The sequence below is a fragment of the Erpetoichthys calabaricus genome, chromosome 17 (genome assembly GCF_900747795.2).
Source record: "Erpetoichthys calabaricus chromosome 17, fErpCal1.3, whole genome shotgun sequence".
NCBI classification, from domain to species: Eukaryota; Metazoa; Chordata; class Cladistia; order Polypteriformes; family Polypteridae; genus Erpetoichthys; species Erpetoichthys calabaricus.
This window is the reverse complement of record NC_041410.2, coordinates 78,484,589-78,502,889: the sequence shown is the minus strand read 5'-3', so window position 1 is coordinate 78,502,889 and position 18,301 is coordinate 78,484,589. Positions and strand designations below refer to the sequence as shown.

The window sequence follows — 18,301 nt, the reverse complement described above, 5'->3', positions numbered from 1 at the left end:
AGAAGCATCTGGAGCTAAACATTCTCAAAACTGTGGAGATGCAAGTGGACTTGAGAGGTCCCACAATAGTATCCCCCTTCTCCATACTCATTACTGCCATGCCAGTTGTGGAAACCTTCACATTTCTGGGATCCATAATCTCCCAGGACTTGAAATGGGAGACGAATGTGGGGTCCATAATAAAAAATGTACAACAGCAAATATACTTCCTGTAACAGCTGAGGAAGTTCAACCTTCCGCAGGAGCTGCTGATTCAGTTCTACGCAGTAGTCACCAAGTCTGTTCTCAGCTCATCCATAACAGTGTGGTTCAGATCAGTGACTAAATATGAAAAAACAGGCTACAAGGAATAGTCAGGGTAGGTCAGTTCAGGGAGCAAGTACTGGTACAGTGCGTTGCTGTACCCACCACACAAAGAAACAGCTTGGGACCCCAGTTGGCAAACCCCCAAGCAGACACAGATGATATCTTCCAGAGAGTGGAACTTGATGCTATCTGCAACAGCCAGGTGTTACGTGGGCGTTCCCCTTGGCCTGGTTCAGCCGTTTGGGTCCTCAACAATGCTCTCCCAATCTGACTTCATATGAAGAGTCACTAGAGACAAGAATGTTACTGTCGAGGTAAGTAAACCTCCCGATGCAAATTACACTCTCTCCACAAACAGATACACTGCTGATGGCTATGCCCAGGAGGTCATTAAAGGCCCGGATCTGGGTTTTAATCCAGGACAGACCCAAACCCAGACACTTGGACTCCCAATCAGAGCCTCCATTCACTCCACGAAGATCAGAGAATCATTGGTAAAGTCATGATCAGTGAATCTTTCTTCACCAACAGAGGCTGTACAACCACTGGAACCCAGACTCTGCCCAACAGCCCATGCAAGCACTGAACAAGGTAGGAGCAAGAACACACCCCTGACAAATTCTTGAATCAACTGGGAAAAATGTAGAGGTTCTGCCTCCACTGCATGACACTCACAGTATCAGTGTACAGGTCTGCCATGGCATCTAGCAACTTCGGGGGAGATCCCGTGAAGTCTAAGAATGTCCCACAGGGCAGCTCGATCAACTGAGTCGAACTCTTTATGAAAATCAACAAAGGCTGCAAAGAAACTGCTGACATACACATTTGTGCCTGATGAGAACTCTCAGTGCAGTGATGCAATCTTGTTGTGCCCCACACTAATCTACACTCCATGGGTGACAGGGCATTCAGCTATATAGCACCCAGACTCTGGAATGACCTACCGAAATTAATCAGGTCAGCTGACTCCACGAATTCTTTTAAAAAACAACTCAAAACTCATCTGTTCAGGAAGGCTTTTAGCTCTACTTGACTTTATTACCCTTCTCTCAGTTTACCTCTCTGTCAAGTTGCTAATGTAACCTGTGTGTGTGTGCAAGACGATCAATTATGTTGTCTGTTTTTTTTTTTTCCAGAATTCACTGTCTTAATCTTCTTTATTTATTTATCTGGTTTGTACAATGCTATATACTGTATACACTGCCGTTCTTTATTATATTCAGTAAGTGCCTTGAGCATGGGAAATGCGCTATATAAATAAAGTGTATTATTATTATTATTATTATTATTAAAACCAGACTGCTTCCAGTCGCTGAAATGTGAACAAGTCATCACGAATCCTATTAAGGATGACCTTAACAAGGGCCTTACCCAACACTGACAGCAGTGTTATCCTTCTGTAGCTGCTGCAATCCAGGCGATCCCCCTTCCCTTTCCAGATAGGGACGACAAATCCCGTTCTTCCAGTCAGTTGGAGTGACGCCCGTCTTCCAAATGGAAGCTAAGATTGTTTGCAATGCAAGGAGGGCAGCCTTACCACCAACCTGGAGTAGGTCACCTCAGATAACACAGATCCCTGCAGCCTTCCCTAACCTCAGCTAATTCACCACCTGTGCAATCTCCGTAAGATTCGGTGCTTCACATTTAACTGGAGGACCAGCCTCAAGAACTGTTGACCCAGAGATGTCCAACGTCTTAGCCTAAGAATCATCTTTACATAGCTGTTAAAGTAGCCAACCCAGTAGGTCACAACTGCAGAGTCATTCGTAAGGACTGTTCCATTATCTGCCCTGAATGAGACTCTCTGAGGAACGGATTTGGATGTATGTAATGCTTTGATTCCTGTGTAAGCAGGTTGTGGGTTGCTAGACCATAGACGGTGTGTCACTTGCTCACAAATTCCTCTAACAAGCGCCTCCTTATCTGCCCTCAGAGCCCTTGTAGTCGTCCTTCTCAATTAAGATCAACAGTCACACCCAAGTCTGCAAATCTACACGCAGTTTACACAAAGAACTTGCAGAATAGTCAGGTCTGTCAAAAATTTCATTGGTGCCTGTCTGCCCACCTTATAGGACATATAGTGTCATGAAACACGCAGGGCAAATCATCACTGACCCCTCACATCTAGGCCACAACTTATTTGAACTTCTTCCATTGGCCATGCGTACTAGGTTAATATACACCAAAACAAGCAGATATAATAACTGTTTTTTGCCCCCACAGGCCATCAAGCTCACAAACGGTCAATTCTGCTTAATCAGACTGCACACCACACTCCCCAGGTCTCCCATGGTCTGGCAATACTGGTTACATATTAATACTTGTTTTTCAGTGTTTATTTCAGCATTTCCTGCACTGAATTGCTCTCTGCACATTGTATGCAAAAATATATTAATATTCTCTGGCTGTTTTTTTTTTTTATCTCAGGAGTGTGATTAACAGTTATGTATATGCTGACTTTGCAACATACACTTGGAGAGTCACTAAAACCGGAGTCCAATTCCTTGTATGCGTGCATACTTGGCTAATAAATGTGATTCTGATATTAAGCTTATGGGTAATTTGTGTGTGAGCTTTACACTTCATTTAATTTTTTCAAAGTAAAACTATAATTTATTAATATTTTTGCACAATACATTAAATACTCAAATACTGAATCTGATATTACAAAAAGACATTATTCTTGCAGCTGCTGTTCCCAATAATGCTCAGAGTGTCAAACTATATTAGATGTGCCAAGAACATATCCCTTACACCATTACTATACGACCACCCTGAAACGTCGATAAATAAGGCAGGATGCTTTCTTGTTGTTGATGCCAAATTCTGACCCTACCATCTGAATGTTGCAGCAGAAATCAAGCCTCATTAGACCAGACAACATTTTTCCAATCTTCTATTGTCCAATTTCAGAGAGTCCATGTGAATTGTAGCCTCAGTTGCCTGTTCTTAGCTGACAGGAATGGCACCTGGTGTGGTCTCCTGCTGCTGTAGACCATCTGTTTCAATATTTGACATATTGTGCATTCAGAGACGCTCTTCTGCATACCTTAGTTGTAATGAGTGGTCATTTGAGTTACTGTTGCCTTTCTATCAGCTCAAACCAGTCTGGTCATTCTCCTCTGACCTCTGTCATCAACGAGGCATTTTCGCCCACAGAACTTGGGACCATTCACTGTAAACCCTAGAGGTGGTTGTGTGTGAAAATCCAAGTAGATCAGCAGTCTCCAAAATACTCGGCCAAGCTCGTCTGGCACCAACAACCATGCCATGTTCAAAGTCACTTGAATCACTTTTCTTCCCCATTCGGATGCTTGGTTTGAACTTCAGCAGGTCGTCTTGACAATGTTCACATGCCTAAATGCATTGAGTTGCTGCCATGTGATTGGTTGATTAGATATCTACACTACAAGTAGTGTACCTAATAAAGTGGATGATGAGTGTATGAATGTAATATTGTTTAGTTAGGGGTGTCAATTAGACATAATCATGCCTGTGGAATTCTTTATTTACTTCTACTTCTCCTCCTGCATGCCCCCAATCTTTGTGAAAGAAAGGCAGATTTTTTTATGTGTCATTGCAATGAAACGGATTGACAAAACAGTCATAAAATAATGATCAATGCACCTAGTTGATGTTTCCCATTTCTATAACACTGCTTTGATTTCGTTCTGAACTTGAAAAAACAGTCAATGTTTCCTATTGAAGACTGGAGCTAAATATATTTAAGGTACCTAAAAGTAGCAGTCTGATAAGCTAATTTAAACAGGTCATCATTACTCAATTGAGTTCAGGTGTGTGTGTGGGGTCAGAACCTACCCATACAGCAATTGGTAGAATGCAGCCTTGGACTGGATCCCAGTACACTGTGGTCCATATGTACACAAACTATTAAATGGAGTCAATTTAGAGTTGAATCAAAAAAAAAAAAAAAATCATGACTTCATGTCCAGGGGTGCGGAAATCCAACGCCCGACTCGTCCGACACGGGTAAATTGACCGTCAGACAAGCGTGTTTTTCTGTTTCAATTGTCCGCGGACAAGTGCAATTTTCTGGAGAAAAATATTATATGTGCTGTGCAGGGCACATTTTACCACTACTTTCACATTGGGTACGTACTTTGTGCGGAAACAGTCTACTTAGGCATGTCCTTCATGTCTCAAATTGGTCTTCAATATTGTTTACAAAATGACGGCTGATTTTTCAAAGGGGAAGCACTCTTACGGTCTTACATAAGTATTTTAACCTAATACTTGCACGCCTGGAGATGCGGTCATTTTTTTCATGCCGACATTACGATGTAATCTGATGATTTTTCATTATAATCAATAACTTTTATATATCACCAGTAACGGCGTACTGCACAATAACATGCAGTGAATAAATACACTTGACTTGAGCATTCATAGTTTTCATTCTCTTTCTCTGTATGTTTAGCATTCATTTGCTCAGAGGTTGATGTGCTTGCTGCTTCCTGAGCAGCTCTTCTTTTCCCAACCGTAGCGGCCCGCTGCTTCTCTTCTTTCGTTGGCATCTTTTCGCGTTAAAACTGATTAAGTTAGTTTTTGTGTTGCAATTACTTAATACGTTTTCTTTAATTTTTCACTTAAACTGGCACTTAAGTCTTCAATCTGCCCCAAGAATGATTAGCGAAGGTGGTGGGGAATGAGAACGGCTCCCATACGCATGCGCCGCCCTGCTGCGCACTGCCGAGAGTTGATTCAACAATAAAATAAAATAAAAATAAAGAGTAATACAAATCATCACCCCGAAAGAGGATAGTAGACGTCATGTAGTATACTGTATGTGTACCAAACTTCAAGTCAAAAGGTGAAATGGTTTGCGAGCTACAGGTGATTTAAAATCCTGGACAGACAAATGAACAGCCACGGTAGGCGTATTATAGAAGAAGATTGATAAAATTCATTGTTTCTACATAAAAATGCAGTCATTTTACTTACAATACAATTGTTTTCACCACATAACAAAGCTTGTTAGGCAGTTAATCTTTCCTGAAATTTGCGATTTCGTGTAGGTTGTGATATATTGAGAAATTTATTGCGTGACAACATCAATTTTGATGAGTTGTCAATAGATCGTTTTTGGTAGTTCAAAGGTGTGCAAGCACACTGTCTCAGGAATGATGTATAAAGAAGCTAAAATCTGTACCCATGTCTTGACATAATACACCAAATAAGTAAGACTATTATTGTCAATTCTCTATAAAGTTCTCTTTCTAAACATTTTTGATCTCTGCAGACATTTTGTGACAAAAATTTTTATGCAAACTTCAGCAAATACATGGTACAAATGATACTCCAGCGCTTCCTCGTAGTAGCTGTAACCTATGAACCACCATGTCACACTTTGGAAATGGCTCCTTAATACTGAAAAGGCTCTTTAATATAACTCAAGTAGCTAGATTCTTCCTCGATAAGTCTCCTTTTCTGTTTATTCCATTTTCTTCTCTTTAAAGTAAGTGCATCTATGAAATATATTTGACATGTAGATCTCTATGTCAAAGTGAGGAATGTACAAAAGGCTTATTTAAAGTAATGAGAACAGGTGTATTAAATTGAAACAGTTATTTAAGGTAAGAAGAACAGAAGTTTCAAGGTAAGGTAAGTTATACTTACTAATCATGGCATGGGACAGTGGCAACTAGCACATGTAAATAAGAACTTCAATGTACTGTTTAAATGTGACAAAATTAATCCAATAAATATACAATGGTCCTATAAATGCTTTTTTCTTGCTTGTTTGGATGATTGTACTACTGTGAACAGCTCCTTTGGTTGTAAAGGTAAAATTGTCATGAATTATTTTTTATGTTTACACTGAAAACCTTTGGTGAATGGGCAAAGGTTTGTTAAAAAAGTTGCATGATTTTCACTGGTTAGACTTGAAGCATGAACATAAAAATGTAAAAATATTCTTTATGAAAGTAAATGCATTACATGAAAAACCTTGTTTACATTTACATTAACATGGAACCTTCACAGGTAATGAATTCCATAATACTATAAAAGTATGGTACATTTGTACACTTAATTCTACTGCAGGACACCCTGACACAAACGTTCTCACTGCATTAAATGCACTGTACCAGAGATAATATTACACTAGAAAAGTATGAAGAAGAGATTAATAATACGAATATTGTCAAACCACAGTTCTGTTGCAATGAATAATTATAAAATTAACTAATACATATGTAGACATAGTATGTGCTGTTCAGTTCCCTCCAAACCTGTCTCACACAAGCAGATTATGAATGGCTGGTGTTCAAATATGACACACGGACTTTGGAGGGTATACAGCAACTGGTATTGCAAAATATACCAAACATTAGACCTAAGGACATGTCTGGCAAGACAAAAGTGTTAAATTGACTTCAGTATTCAAAGAAGAGATGCAGCTACCCATTCTGAAAATATCAGAGCCAAGATCTTTAGCAAAGATATGGCTAAAGGTTGTTGCAAAATCCAAAACAATATGTGCTCCCTCCTTTACATGCTGTATCTAATTACAGTGGGTACGGAAAGTATTCAGACCCCCTTCAATTTTTCACTCTTTGTTATATTGCAGCCATTTGCTAAAATCATTTAAATTAATTTTTTTCCTCATTAATGTACACACAGCACCCCATATTGACAGACAAAAAAAGAATTTTTGAAATTGTTGCAGATTTATTAAAAAAGAAAAACTGAAATATCACATGGTCCTAAGTATTCAGACCCTTTGCTGTCACACTCATTTATTTAACTCCGGTGCTTTCCATTTCTTCTGATCATCCTTGAGATCACCTTCATTTGAGTCCAGCTGTGTTTGATTATACTGATTGGACTTGATTAGGAAAGCCACACACCTGTCTGTATAAGACCTTACAGCTCACAATGCATGTCAGAGCAAATGAGAATCATGAGGTCAAAGGAACTGCCTGAAGAGCTCAGAGACAGAATTGTGGCAAGGCACAGATCTGGCCAAGGTTACAAAAAAATTTCTGCTGCACTTAAGGTTCCCAAGAGCACAGTGGCCTCCATAATCCTTAAATGGAAGACGTTTGGGACGACCAGAACCCTTCCTACAGCTGGCCGTCTGGCCAAGCAGAGCTACCGGGGGAGAAGAGCCTTGGTGAGAGAGGTAAAGAAGAACCCAAAGATCACTTTGGCTGAGCTCCAGAGATGCAGTCAGGAGATGGGAGAAAGTTGTAGAAAGTCAACCATCACTGCAGCCCTCCACCAGTCAGGGCTTTATGGCAGAGTGGCCTGTCGGAAGCCTCTCCTCAGTGCAAGACACATGACAGCCCGCATGGAGTTTGCTAAAAGACACCTGAAGGACTCTGAGATGGTGAGAAATAAGCTTCTCTGGTCTGATGAGACCAAGATAGAACTTTTTGGCCTTAACTCTAAGCGGTATGTGTGGAGACAACCAGGCACTGCTCATCACTTGTCCAATACAGTCCCCACAGTGAAGCATGGCGGTGACAGCATCATGCCATGGGGGTGTTTTTCAGCTGCAGGGACAGGACGACTGGTTGCAATCGAGGGAAAGATGAATGCGGCCAAGTACAGGGATATCCTGGACAAAAACCTTCTCCAGAGTGCTAAGGACCTCAGACTGGGCCGAAGGTTTACCTTCCAACAAGACAATAACCCTAAGCACACAGCTAAAATAACGACGGAGTGGCTTCACAACAACTCTGTGACTGTTCTTGAATGGCCCAGCCAGAGCCCTGACTTAAACCCAATTGAGCATCTCTGGAGAGACCTAAAAATGGCTGTCCACCAACGTTTACCATCCAACCTGACAGAACGGGAGAGGATCTGCAAGGAGGAATGGCAGAGGATCCCCAAATCCAGGTGTGAAAAACTTGTTGCATCTTTCCCAAGAAGACTCATGGCTGTATTAGCTCAAAAGGGTGCTTCTACTAAATACTGAGCAAAGGGTCTGAATACTTAGGACCATGTGATATTTCTGTTTTTCTTTTTTAATAAATCTGCAACAATTTCAAAAATTCTTTTTTTTGTCTGTCAATATGGGGTGCTGTGTGTACATTAATGAGGAAAAAAATTAATTTAAATGATTTTAGCAAATGTCTTCAATATAACAAAGAGTGAAAAATTGAAGGGGGTCTGAATACTTTCCGTACCCACTGTAAGAGTCTGCTATTAGCATTTTACACCACATTGGAGACTACTTAAAGTATTAATAATAATAAATAATAATAATAATTCATTACATTTATATAGCGCTTTTCTCAGTACTCAAAGCACTGTCCACACAGGGAGGAACTGGGAAGGGAACCCACAATCTTCCACAGTCTCCTTACTGCAAAGCAGCAGCACTACCACTGCGCCACCTGTGAGGATGTTGTGTTGTCTCACGATACATTGATGAAAAACTCAAGAATTGCCAGAAGTAAATTTCACATTGTCCCTTATTGTGAAACTACATACTTAATATAATCTGTATACCAATTTTGAATTTTAATATACTTATGAAACAGGATGTGAGCAAAGTGGTCCAGCTAAAGGCAGATGTGACCAGACCACTTTTTCACCATTTCATCCAAATGGGGTTGTGCAGAATGCATTTGTGTTTGACTAGCCAGAGGAGATAGCTTTTGGTCTTTAAGTTCAAGCAAGAATATACCTGTGATGATGGCTAGCTACTTTTTAAAAATATATTAATGAGTCTGCACAGCACTCTTAAAGCAGTGATTTTGTTTTAATATAAATGTTTTATATAATATATATATATATATATATATATATATATATATATATATATATATATATATATATATAAATAAAATCACAAATGGCTATTCAAAGTGTGCCAATTCCTACTATTAACACTTAAATGAATTTGTTAAAATATAAAATTGACATTAGCTCTTAATGTTGATTATAAGCATAAAACTGAACACTGGTGTAATTTAAATGGGTAGTTTATTAAAAGAACAGTTTTCAATTTAAATTTGTATTAAATATTATATTTAAATGCTCTCTGAAAGATCAAAACCATGTTAAAAATTAGACATGAATTGACCTATGACAGTCCTCTTAGTGAAAATGTATTCAATTTAATATCCAATGAATAATTTATTAAAGGAAAATTTTAAAAAGTATACTACATTGCAACCTTGGAAAGTAAAAAAAAAATTTTTTTTAACCAACATTTAAATTCTGCATAATCTGTATATATTGCAAATTAGAAAAGGAAAAACAAAGTATGAAAGAAAAGCTGATCAATAAATGCATTGGAATACATAATGCAAAATACTTTTAACATTAACCAACTGCTCTTAAGATTGTGTTTCAGAGTTTAGCACTGTATATTTGTTCAGCCCAATGACACAAATTTAGCAATTTCTGAAATACTGAGACTGATTATTTCAGCCAGGAGATGTAAAATTGCATCCATAAAACAAATTTCCAAAGGCAAATGTTCAGCCAATCGCTTCTGTATGTGGCAGCTGAACGCATGTGCAAAGCAACTATATATGCAGGCTGACAAGCTGCAATGGACAGGCGCAGACTACAAAATCCTTAACAGTAACCCAGTTAAGGGTTTACATGGCCACATTAGGTTATTCCCAGAGCAGTCTAACTATATGAACCAGGTTTCTGAAAAGACGATAGCCTGATGATTTTAAATGGCATGTTAGAAATCAGGTTTCTGTGAACAATGGGGTTATTGAGGTGCATGTAAATGCACTGAATATTGTTACAGCTTAACTCACAATAAAGTTCTGCATTTTTAATACACTCGTATCATGGCATAGGAGGGTGACAACGTGATACACGTTGGTCAGACATGCAAGTATGAATTTAACTATATTCCACATAAGTGAAAATACTACAGTGATCCCCCGCCTATCGTGGAAGTTACGTTCCAGACCTATCAGAGATAGGTGAAAATTCGCGATATAGAAAGACCATATAAATAAACTTTTTTTTTTTTTTTTTTAATATAGTTTAAGCCTTAAAATACCCCTCCCACACGCTTTAAACACATGTAAACTTATTAAAACACTCTTTGTACACACATATGATATATGGATGTCGGGCTAAGGATATGAGTAACATCTCTCTATTATAAAAAAAATCTTGGCAGAGACACCAGGGAGACGACGCTTGATCTTTTCGGAAGACAATTTGACATCCCGCAGGAGACATTTTAACGTCACGCAAGACAAGGCAGTGAGATAGAAGGACAGCTGCTGTACAGGCTTTTAAATGATCGACACGCAGAACAGGCATCTTGGCAGAAGCAGCACAAAGCCAGTAGTTGATCCGACCACTTCTCCTTAGTGTGTGCTCAGCTACCCCCACCCCCTCCTCACAACACAAGCGGGAGAGACGCGAAGTGGCAGGAGCGTAGCGCACCTCTGGGGGGGTTGAGTGCAGCGATCGAGACCAGATCATCTCGGAGAGACACTTTGACAACACGCAAGACTAGACATTACAACCTTAGGAAGCTAAACCCATGAGACGGTGATTTTTGCACGTCACGCCCTACTTACAAACAATTTAAAACAAGTTCACTGACATCTAACCTAGCAGTTGTTGGAATGCTTTTGGCAGACACACTCCCAGCTCTTAAAACAACGATAAGCAGAACACGCAGCTAGCTAGCAGATGATCAGAGCACATTTCCTTGCTGTGCGTTCAGCCCTCACCCACCCCCGGGAAACAATTTCGGCAGAGATGTGAAGTGGCAAAAGGACAGCTGCTGTACAGGCTTTTAAGTGATTGACGCAAAACGCGACAAGCAAAACACACAGCTGGCCAGCACCAGCAGCAAGACAGCAGCTGAACCAATCGCATCTCTTTAGCAAGTGCTCAGACCCCCAAAGCGAGAAAGAAATTTAACCACGTCCAGGGCAGGAAATGATGGACAAATATTGTTTTTACAAAAGTTTTAAAGTAAAATTGAAAATAATGCCCATTTAACAATTCCCATGAAAATAATCTCTTTAAATTGTTTATCCGGTAAACCAAACCCGGGGGGTGGGCGAGCAAAGCCCCCTAGTAATAATCACTGTACTGGGATCACTGTACTACTATATGGAAAATCTTCACAGCTTCCAAAATGTCAATAATACAGCTGCAGCAAAACTTAAGAGTTTTAAGAAGAAAGAAATGAACGCAATATACTTGTGGTACATTGAGCTGACAGTTTATTCGATACACTTTCAACGTTTACACAATTTTTACATTCCAAACTTTCAGTCATATGAGATGGTAAGGCATAAATCTGAGAAAACAGCATTTCTAGCTATCAGTAGTGTTCAACCGAGCGCTGGAATTCACAAAATAAATGACCTTACTAAATGTGAACGAAGCATGATCGCTGGCACAAGCATGTAGGATCTAGGGAACATCTCCCAAACGGTTGACATCATAAGCTTTTTATGCATACCCTTTTATTAGGGTTTAACAAATTTAGTGTGAAATGCAAAAAATTACCAGTGATCAGAAATCCTGTAAATGAAAACTGCATGTTTATTTGTGGACTGTTAAAGGAGAATGGTTTGAATCATAAAAGCAAACAGATGGGCCTTAACCAGACAAATCTCATCTGACTTCAAACTGATGTGCATAAAGTTATTTCAGAATGCATCATGTAATACTTTGTCTTAAATTGGATACCAATGTTGTCAGCAAAAAAGCACAGTTTCTCTCTCTCTTTCAAAATGTTGCATCAAAAAACTGAAAAATTCCGTTTTCTTCCGCATCATGGTGGTGACAGAAACAACATGAGTACTTGTGCCATTCTATTAGATGTCAACAGTACTGGCAGACTGTGACAGTATGATGGTGTGGGGAATTTTTTTTGGGCACATACTAGGACCCCAGATACCAGCTGAACTATGTCTGAAAGGCATCATCACTGCTGATCAAGCACATCAATTCATGGCTACAGTTTATCCACCCTAGGGCAGACACTGTAAGACAACATATCATAATGCAAGTATTCGAACCAAGGAACAGGTCATTAAGTTTTCACTGGTTCTGTGACATGCAAAGTTCCTGGTCCTCAAGCGTATTGTACATTTTTGAGATGAGGTGTTCATATGAAGACATCCAATTCGCAGAAACTTTACAAGACAGACATTTCTGAATGGTACAATATTCCTGAACAATGCATCCAGCATCTTGTAGAATCTATGCCCCGTTGAAATCATATTGTTCTAAAGGCCAAAACAGGTGCAATACATTATTTGATATGTGTTCACTAGTAAAATGGTTACCTGTGTATACCTTTGCATTTCCATATTTACTGTATATTTAGCTGACAATCAATATTTTGTCAGTAGCATAACTTAAAATGCCTAGGTAAACAAGACAAAACTGCAAAATGTAAAAATAAATAAACAGCTACTGTGTACTATGAGAAAACACAACAGATAGACTATTGTTTTTTTTTTTTATAATAGTGGATACAATTTACTCATTTTTACTACTGGAGCTTTCACAATCTCCACTGCATGGATTTTCTGTAAGAGCTCTGCTTCTCCTTCTACATCCTAAAGACTTGCTTGCTGGCTTAACTGACAACTCAAAACCGGCCTGGTACAAGGGACTATCAGCATATGCATGCAAGTGTGCACAATTATACACAATTATGTTGGAATACATTCCATAGTGGTTAAACACAAGAAAACATAACAGATTGGGTATGGCAGAGTAATCCTGCACTTTACTTTTTCTGAGCAACTTTAGGCAAACAGAACTTTAACTTTTCTGAAAGGAGATGAAAACTCGCCAACTCTGGTTGAGCAGTGCAAGTAAGAAATATTCAGAATTAACAAAATTATAAAAACAATGCACAATACACACTGTATAGGTTAAAATAAAAATATTTACAATTTTTGGCTGAACATTTTCACAAGCTGACAGGTTTACAGATATGGTTTTAAGTTTTGTTGGACTAGGATAAGAAGCATGAGAATGAAAATGGCTAACACTAATGCATTTTCCTGATATTTTATATTAGATAAAGCAGTTACAATAAAAAAAAGTATTACTGCAATATACGTTAATTTATTGTTAAAGGGATCCACTGATGCACCAGCTTAAAAAAAAAGCTCAAAAAGAATACCATGGTGCATTCTTTTCACTTAGATCTGAAAAAAGGGGAAGCACTACCTTTTCCAATAGTACTTTCACAATGAAGGCATCTGACACAATTTCTAAAAATGTGTGAAGCATAAATTAACTACAAAATATCATTTCTACAAGCAAACATAGAAAACACAAACTGTATAAATGGTTTTGGGCTCAGAAACAGACATTAATAAAAGAGGAAAAGCATCATATCAGAGAGCATTTTCCCCTGTGCCAACTGAGCAGCGTTTTTTGTTTAAATTTATATTTAAAACTAAATCCAAAAGTTTAGAAACCATCCATAAAACACCACCACCTTCTGTACTCAGTAAGCAGCAAAGGATTTTTTTTTTCTATAGATTGATTGCAAAACGCCTTAACAAGTTTATTCATGTATTCAATTCTTTGCCTTCTACATATGATCCAAGTTCAGAAGGAATGCTCCTCCTAGCAAAACACCTGCTTTACAGACAGTTTTTCATTTTGCCATAGTGGACAGACTTGCAAGTGATATTTAATGACTTTAGATGACAGGGACCAATGAAACAGAAGAATGTTCATCACTAATAAAGTCAAATCAATATAAAAACCACAAAGGTAGAACTACAATATTTTCATATTAATTTCTGAATGTAGACATAAAGTAACCTAAATGTTACACATAAGCTTTCATTAATTAAATTTTGAACTTGCTTCACTACAAGATCTAAGATAGTTATGGGCAGCCACAACCCACAAAGCAGAAACCAACCCATAAATGAGATGTCAGCCCATTTTTAGCACTGTTTCTCTCTCTGTCAAAATGTTACACCACTGAAAATTGAAAATATATTATAAAACTTAAGGTAATAATAGATCACCACCATAAAACAGCATTCTGATCAAGACCTGAACAGGAGAAAACACAAAACAATATCTAAATGTAGTTATTAAGTTGTCTAATATTTACCAATCACTGAATTAAACAAAAACAAATCTCACCAGAGAACAAAATCATCTGATTAACTTAATGAACTAACTCAGTAAACAAAAGATAACAAGAAAATACACATATCAACATTGACTGAATTAGAGATATAGAAATTTAGGAAATGATCGAAATATCAAAACTAATTCTAAAAAAAATATAAAATCAGTTGTTCCATTATTAATAAATTATACATATACACACACACACACCCCCCAACTATATTTTCTCTCAGATGTATGCCTGTTGTTTTTCTTAAATGACTTTGAAATAATACTAATCCGAGGGCTCACTGTTAACATAATTTAACAATAGCAAACATTAGAAATCATACACACTATACCATTGTCCTGTAAAATGCAATGCAGACTAATTTAATATCTTTATATGAATACCTTGCTTCAAATACTAACTGTACTATTTAACCCTGCAAACGGTACATCCCAGATCTCCAGTAATAAAATTATCAAATCAGTGTACTAATCACAAAAATAACCGTCACATATATCAGAGTCAAACCGGTACTTAAAACATGTAAAAGTGAGCATTAAATACAAAATAAAAAAGCAGATTGTTTGTTTTAAGTACCTTAACATTATGAAATATCCGTATCCAAATTTTCCTGTTTACAATTAATAAATTTACAAAACTAATTTAAATCTGTGCCGGCAAATCATTGATATTTATCTTCTCTTAAAAAACTGTATGAAAAAGGAATACATTATCAAAAAATTATGAAGATAAAAGTCCACTAGCTAAATCTTTAACATTAAATGTCAGTAAACCACATTTACCAAAAGATGGATCTCATGAGATAATTTGTGATATTGATATACAAGCCTTTTCCGGAAGAATTCTGTGCACATAATTGTATAGCTGATTAATAAATCTGCATGTAAAATTATTTGCAGTAACACCCCAAGAAAATGAACAAACTAACCCTATAAGTACTTTTTTTGGATTCACTAAACCTCCACTTTATAAACTGCATGTAACTGCTGCAGGGGATATAAAACAGGTCTTTTTACATCTTTGTAAAAGACATTATATTTTTTCTCTGGGAAACTCTCCTTCATGGCGATATTTCATCCACCTCAGCAGCAAATTAAGAAATAAAAATGTTTGCAGGCAAATAACACTATAACATACTAAATGGTGTGTAGCTTGTTAAAATTATGATTATGTTATGTTAAAATTACTCTTCATAAGGTTCTTAGTTGGTCAAGTTTCCTCATACAATTCACTTTACTGAGAGCATTTCAGAAAGGTGTTAATAAATATTTGCAAATTAAATAATGTTTATAATTATTTAAATATTGCCAGAATCTCTAAAAACTGAGTAGCAAATACAGTATTGTTCTTTTATTTTCTAAAATAAGCCTAATCTTGAACATTAATACGTAACAAGATTACATTTTTATAACATTTCTGTAACTTTGGTCGTTACCAATTTATACCTATTTCTATCCAATCTGTTAAACTTTCCTCAACCACGGGTCACGTGCAGGCCAGATACATTACCCCTTTCAAGACAGGTTGCCTTACGATTGAGAATACGGGTTAGCACTTTTGCCTCCTCATAATGGACAGATCACATTACATTTAAGGCAACTATCACGATCTCCTTGAACCTACCACGTAACTAATACTTTAGATTCTGCACTCGTCTTGTAAAAGTTAAACTCTGCAATTTCTTTTTTATACATCGGGACCCAACACTAAAACGCCCTCCTTATGCCTTAAAGGCCAGTTAGCCAGGATGTTACGGTAAACCACAGTGACTGTAATGGGAAAGAGAGCTTGTTGCTTTCCTTGTCGGCCTCTAACAGACCTACGTAATTTTCGCCATTCCTATGGAAATCATAATTTACAGACCCCGAAGATCATTCGAACACTCACTTCCCAACTTTAGGTTTCCAAAGCCGGAGCCGGACGAGCTACCAGCTGCGGCCTGCGATGCGCCGGCCTTTCCTGCAGCGCCCCCAACGGCGGCAGTACTAGATCCGCCGTTAACTCCAGGTCCCCCCGGCGGCTCGGCGAACGAGCTAGTCCTTTGCCGCCCGGTGCCGCTCATATCTACTGGAAACGGTACTGCGAGGTAAAACCGATCTCAGAAGTAGCTCAGTAGATGAATACAAATCCTCAGCTAGTCCAGGTGCCCTGAGCCGGCATTCAGACTCTCTCGACGGGGAACTCTGTCTCGTCTGGATTCAGGGAGCAGCGCGACGTCACCCCTCCCATGCAATGTAGTCTGGGAAATGAAGTCCCGCGGCATAGCGTTCCCCCGCCTATCGGCTAAAAAGAAGTGAGGTTTTCAAAATAAAACTACATTTCCCGTGATCATTCGAAGAACAACTCGCTTTTCTATAATAGGGGGGTAATCGGGAATAGTAGCTTTTGCAACTCATTATAAAACCTAATTAAAAAACCCAAACGTCCAGAAACCATTGAAGAAATTACCTCTACTACTGTTGCTGTTGCTACAGATTTCTGGGAAATGAAGTAAACACCTGTAAATAATGCCTGAATTACTCGTTTGGACAGTGCACACACTTGTCCGTTTTTTTAAGTTCAGATCTTTGAGCATGTGTATTATGCATTGAACTGTAATAAAACATTTTAAGTCACTGATACAGTGTATACGTATTATTTTGCATCCAGCTGAGTATACATAATAACTAAATATATTAGGTAGCCTCTTTATATTTTATGAATGAGTTTCAAAAGAAAATTAAAGACGTAATGTTTCCGTTTTATAATTTTCATGAGTTGAAAGCTATACGAAAATTAAAGACGTAATGTTTCCGTTTTATAATTTTCATGAGTTGAAAGCTATACAACCAGTGCTTCATGACTCTAAACTTCTTTTCTAGTTTTTCAGCTTGTAAATAACCATTACCTAATGTTTCCTTATGCAGATAAACAATGCAGCCCCCCACTAACTCCACATACAGTATGTGTATGAAAAGAATATGTGCTTTAAGGCTTTATCTAGATTTTGTTGTTATTTAACAATCAAAACATCTATCTTGCATAAAACAAATTCTAGTTTAAATGCTATTATTTGTTGCAATGTTACCAACTTTTTTGAAATGTTTCCCACCTCTGACTCACTGTGTGATCCTGGACAAGTAACTTAATCTACCAGTGCTTTACCGTAACATAGGAAATATATGTAAACAATTCCATCCATCCATCCATCCATTTTCCAACCCGCTGAATCCGAACACAGGGTTACGAGGGTCTGCTGGAGCCAATCCCAGCCAACACAGGGCACAAGGCAGGAACCAATCCCGGGCAGGGTGCCAATCCACTGCAGGACACACACAAACACACCCACACACCAAGCACACACTAGGGCCAATGTAGAATTGCCAATCCACCTAACCTGCATGTCTTTGGACTGTGGGAGGAAACCGGAGCGCCCAGAGGAAACCCACACAGACATGGGGAGAACATGCAAACTCCACGCAGGGAGGACCCGGGAAGTGAACCCAGGTCCCCAGGTCTCCCAACTGCGAGTCAGCAGCGCTACCCACTGCGCCACCGTGCCGCCCGATGTAAACAATTGTATTCTGAAATTGTGTTCTCTATAGAAATGTGGCATACAAATAAAGGTTCAATGTTTGTATTGAATTATTCAGTCTATGTTAGTTCACTCTGTGTCATTCTACATGCTAATCACTTAAGTGTATAGTTTACTAATAACACAGGGCATTTAACATACATTCATAAAAAGCTTGTAGCAGACCCAAGTAGCATAAACTTTTAAACTGGTAAATAAAAAGACCAAGTGGTTTAACTATATAAACAATTCCCCATATGATATTGTGATATCTTGTACTGAAACAGAAATAATAGAAACCTTTTTATCTTTTGTAACAGATCACAGTATATCGAGTCTTATGC

The 18,301-nt window shown here is 38.2% G+C and overlaps 1 protein-coding gene across 1 annotated transcript in view; it reads right to left on the bottom strand.

Moving 5' to 3' along the window:
- gsk3ab (glycogen synthase kinase 3 alpha b) overlaps positions 1-16,633 on the bottom strand; it is an 85,500-nt gene extending 68,867 nt beyond the window's left edge. Inside the window, exon 1 of the mRNA XM_051920923.1 lies at positions 16,292-16,633. Coding sequence (XP_051776883.1) covers positions 16,292-16,466 — 175 coding nt within the window. The 5' untranslated portion in view covers positions 16,467-16,633. The remainder of the gene's footprint in view (positions 1-16,291) is intronic.
- Between the last annotated feature and the right edge of the window lie 1,668 nt (positions 16,634-18,301).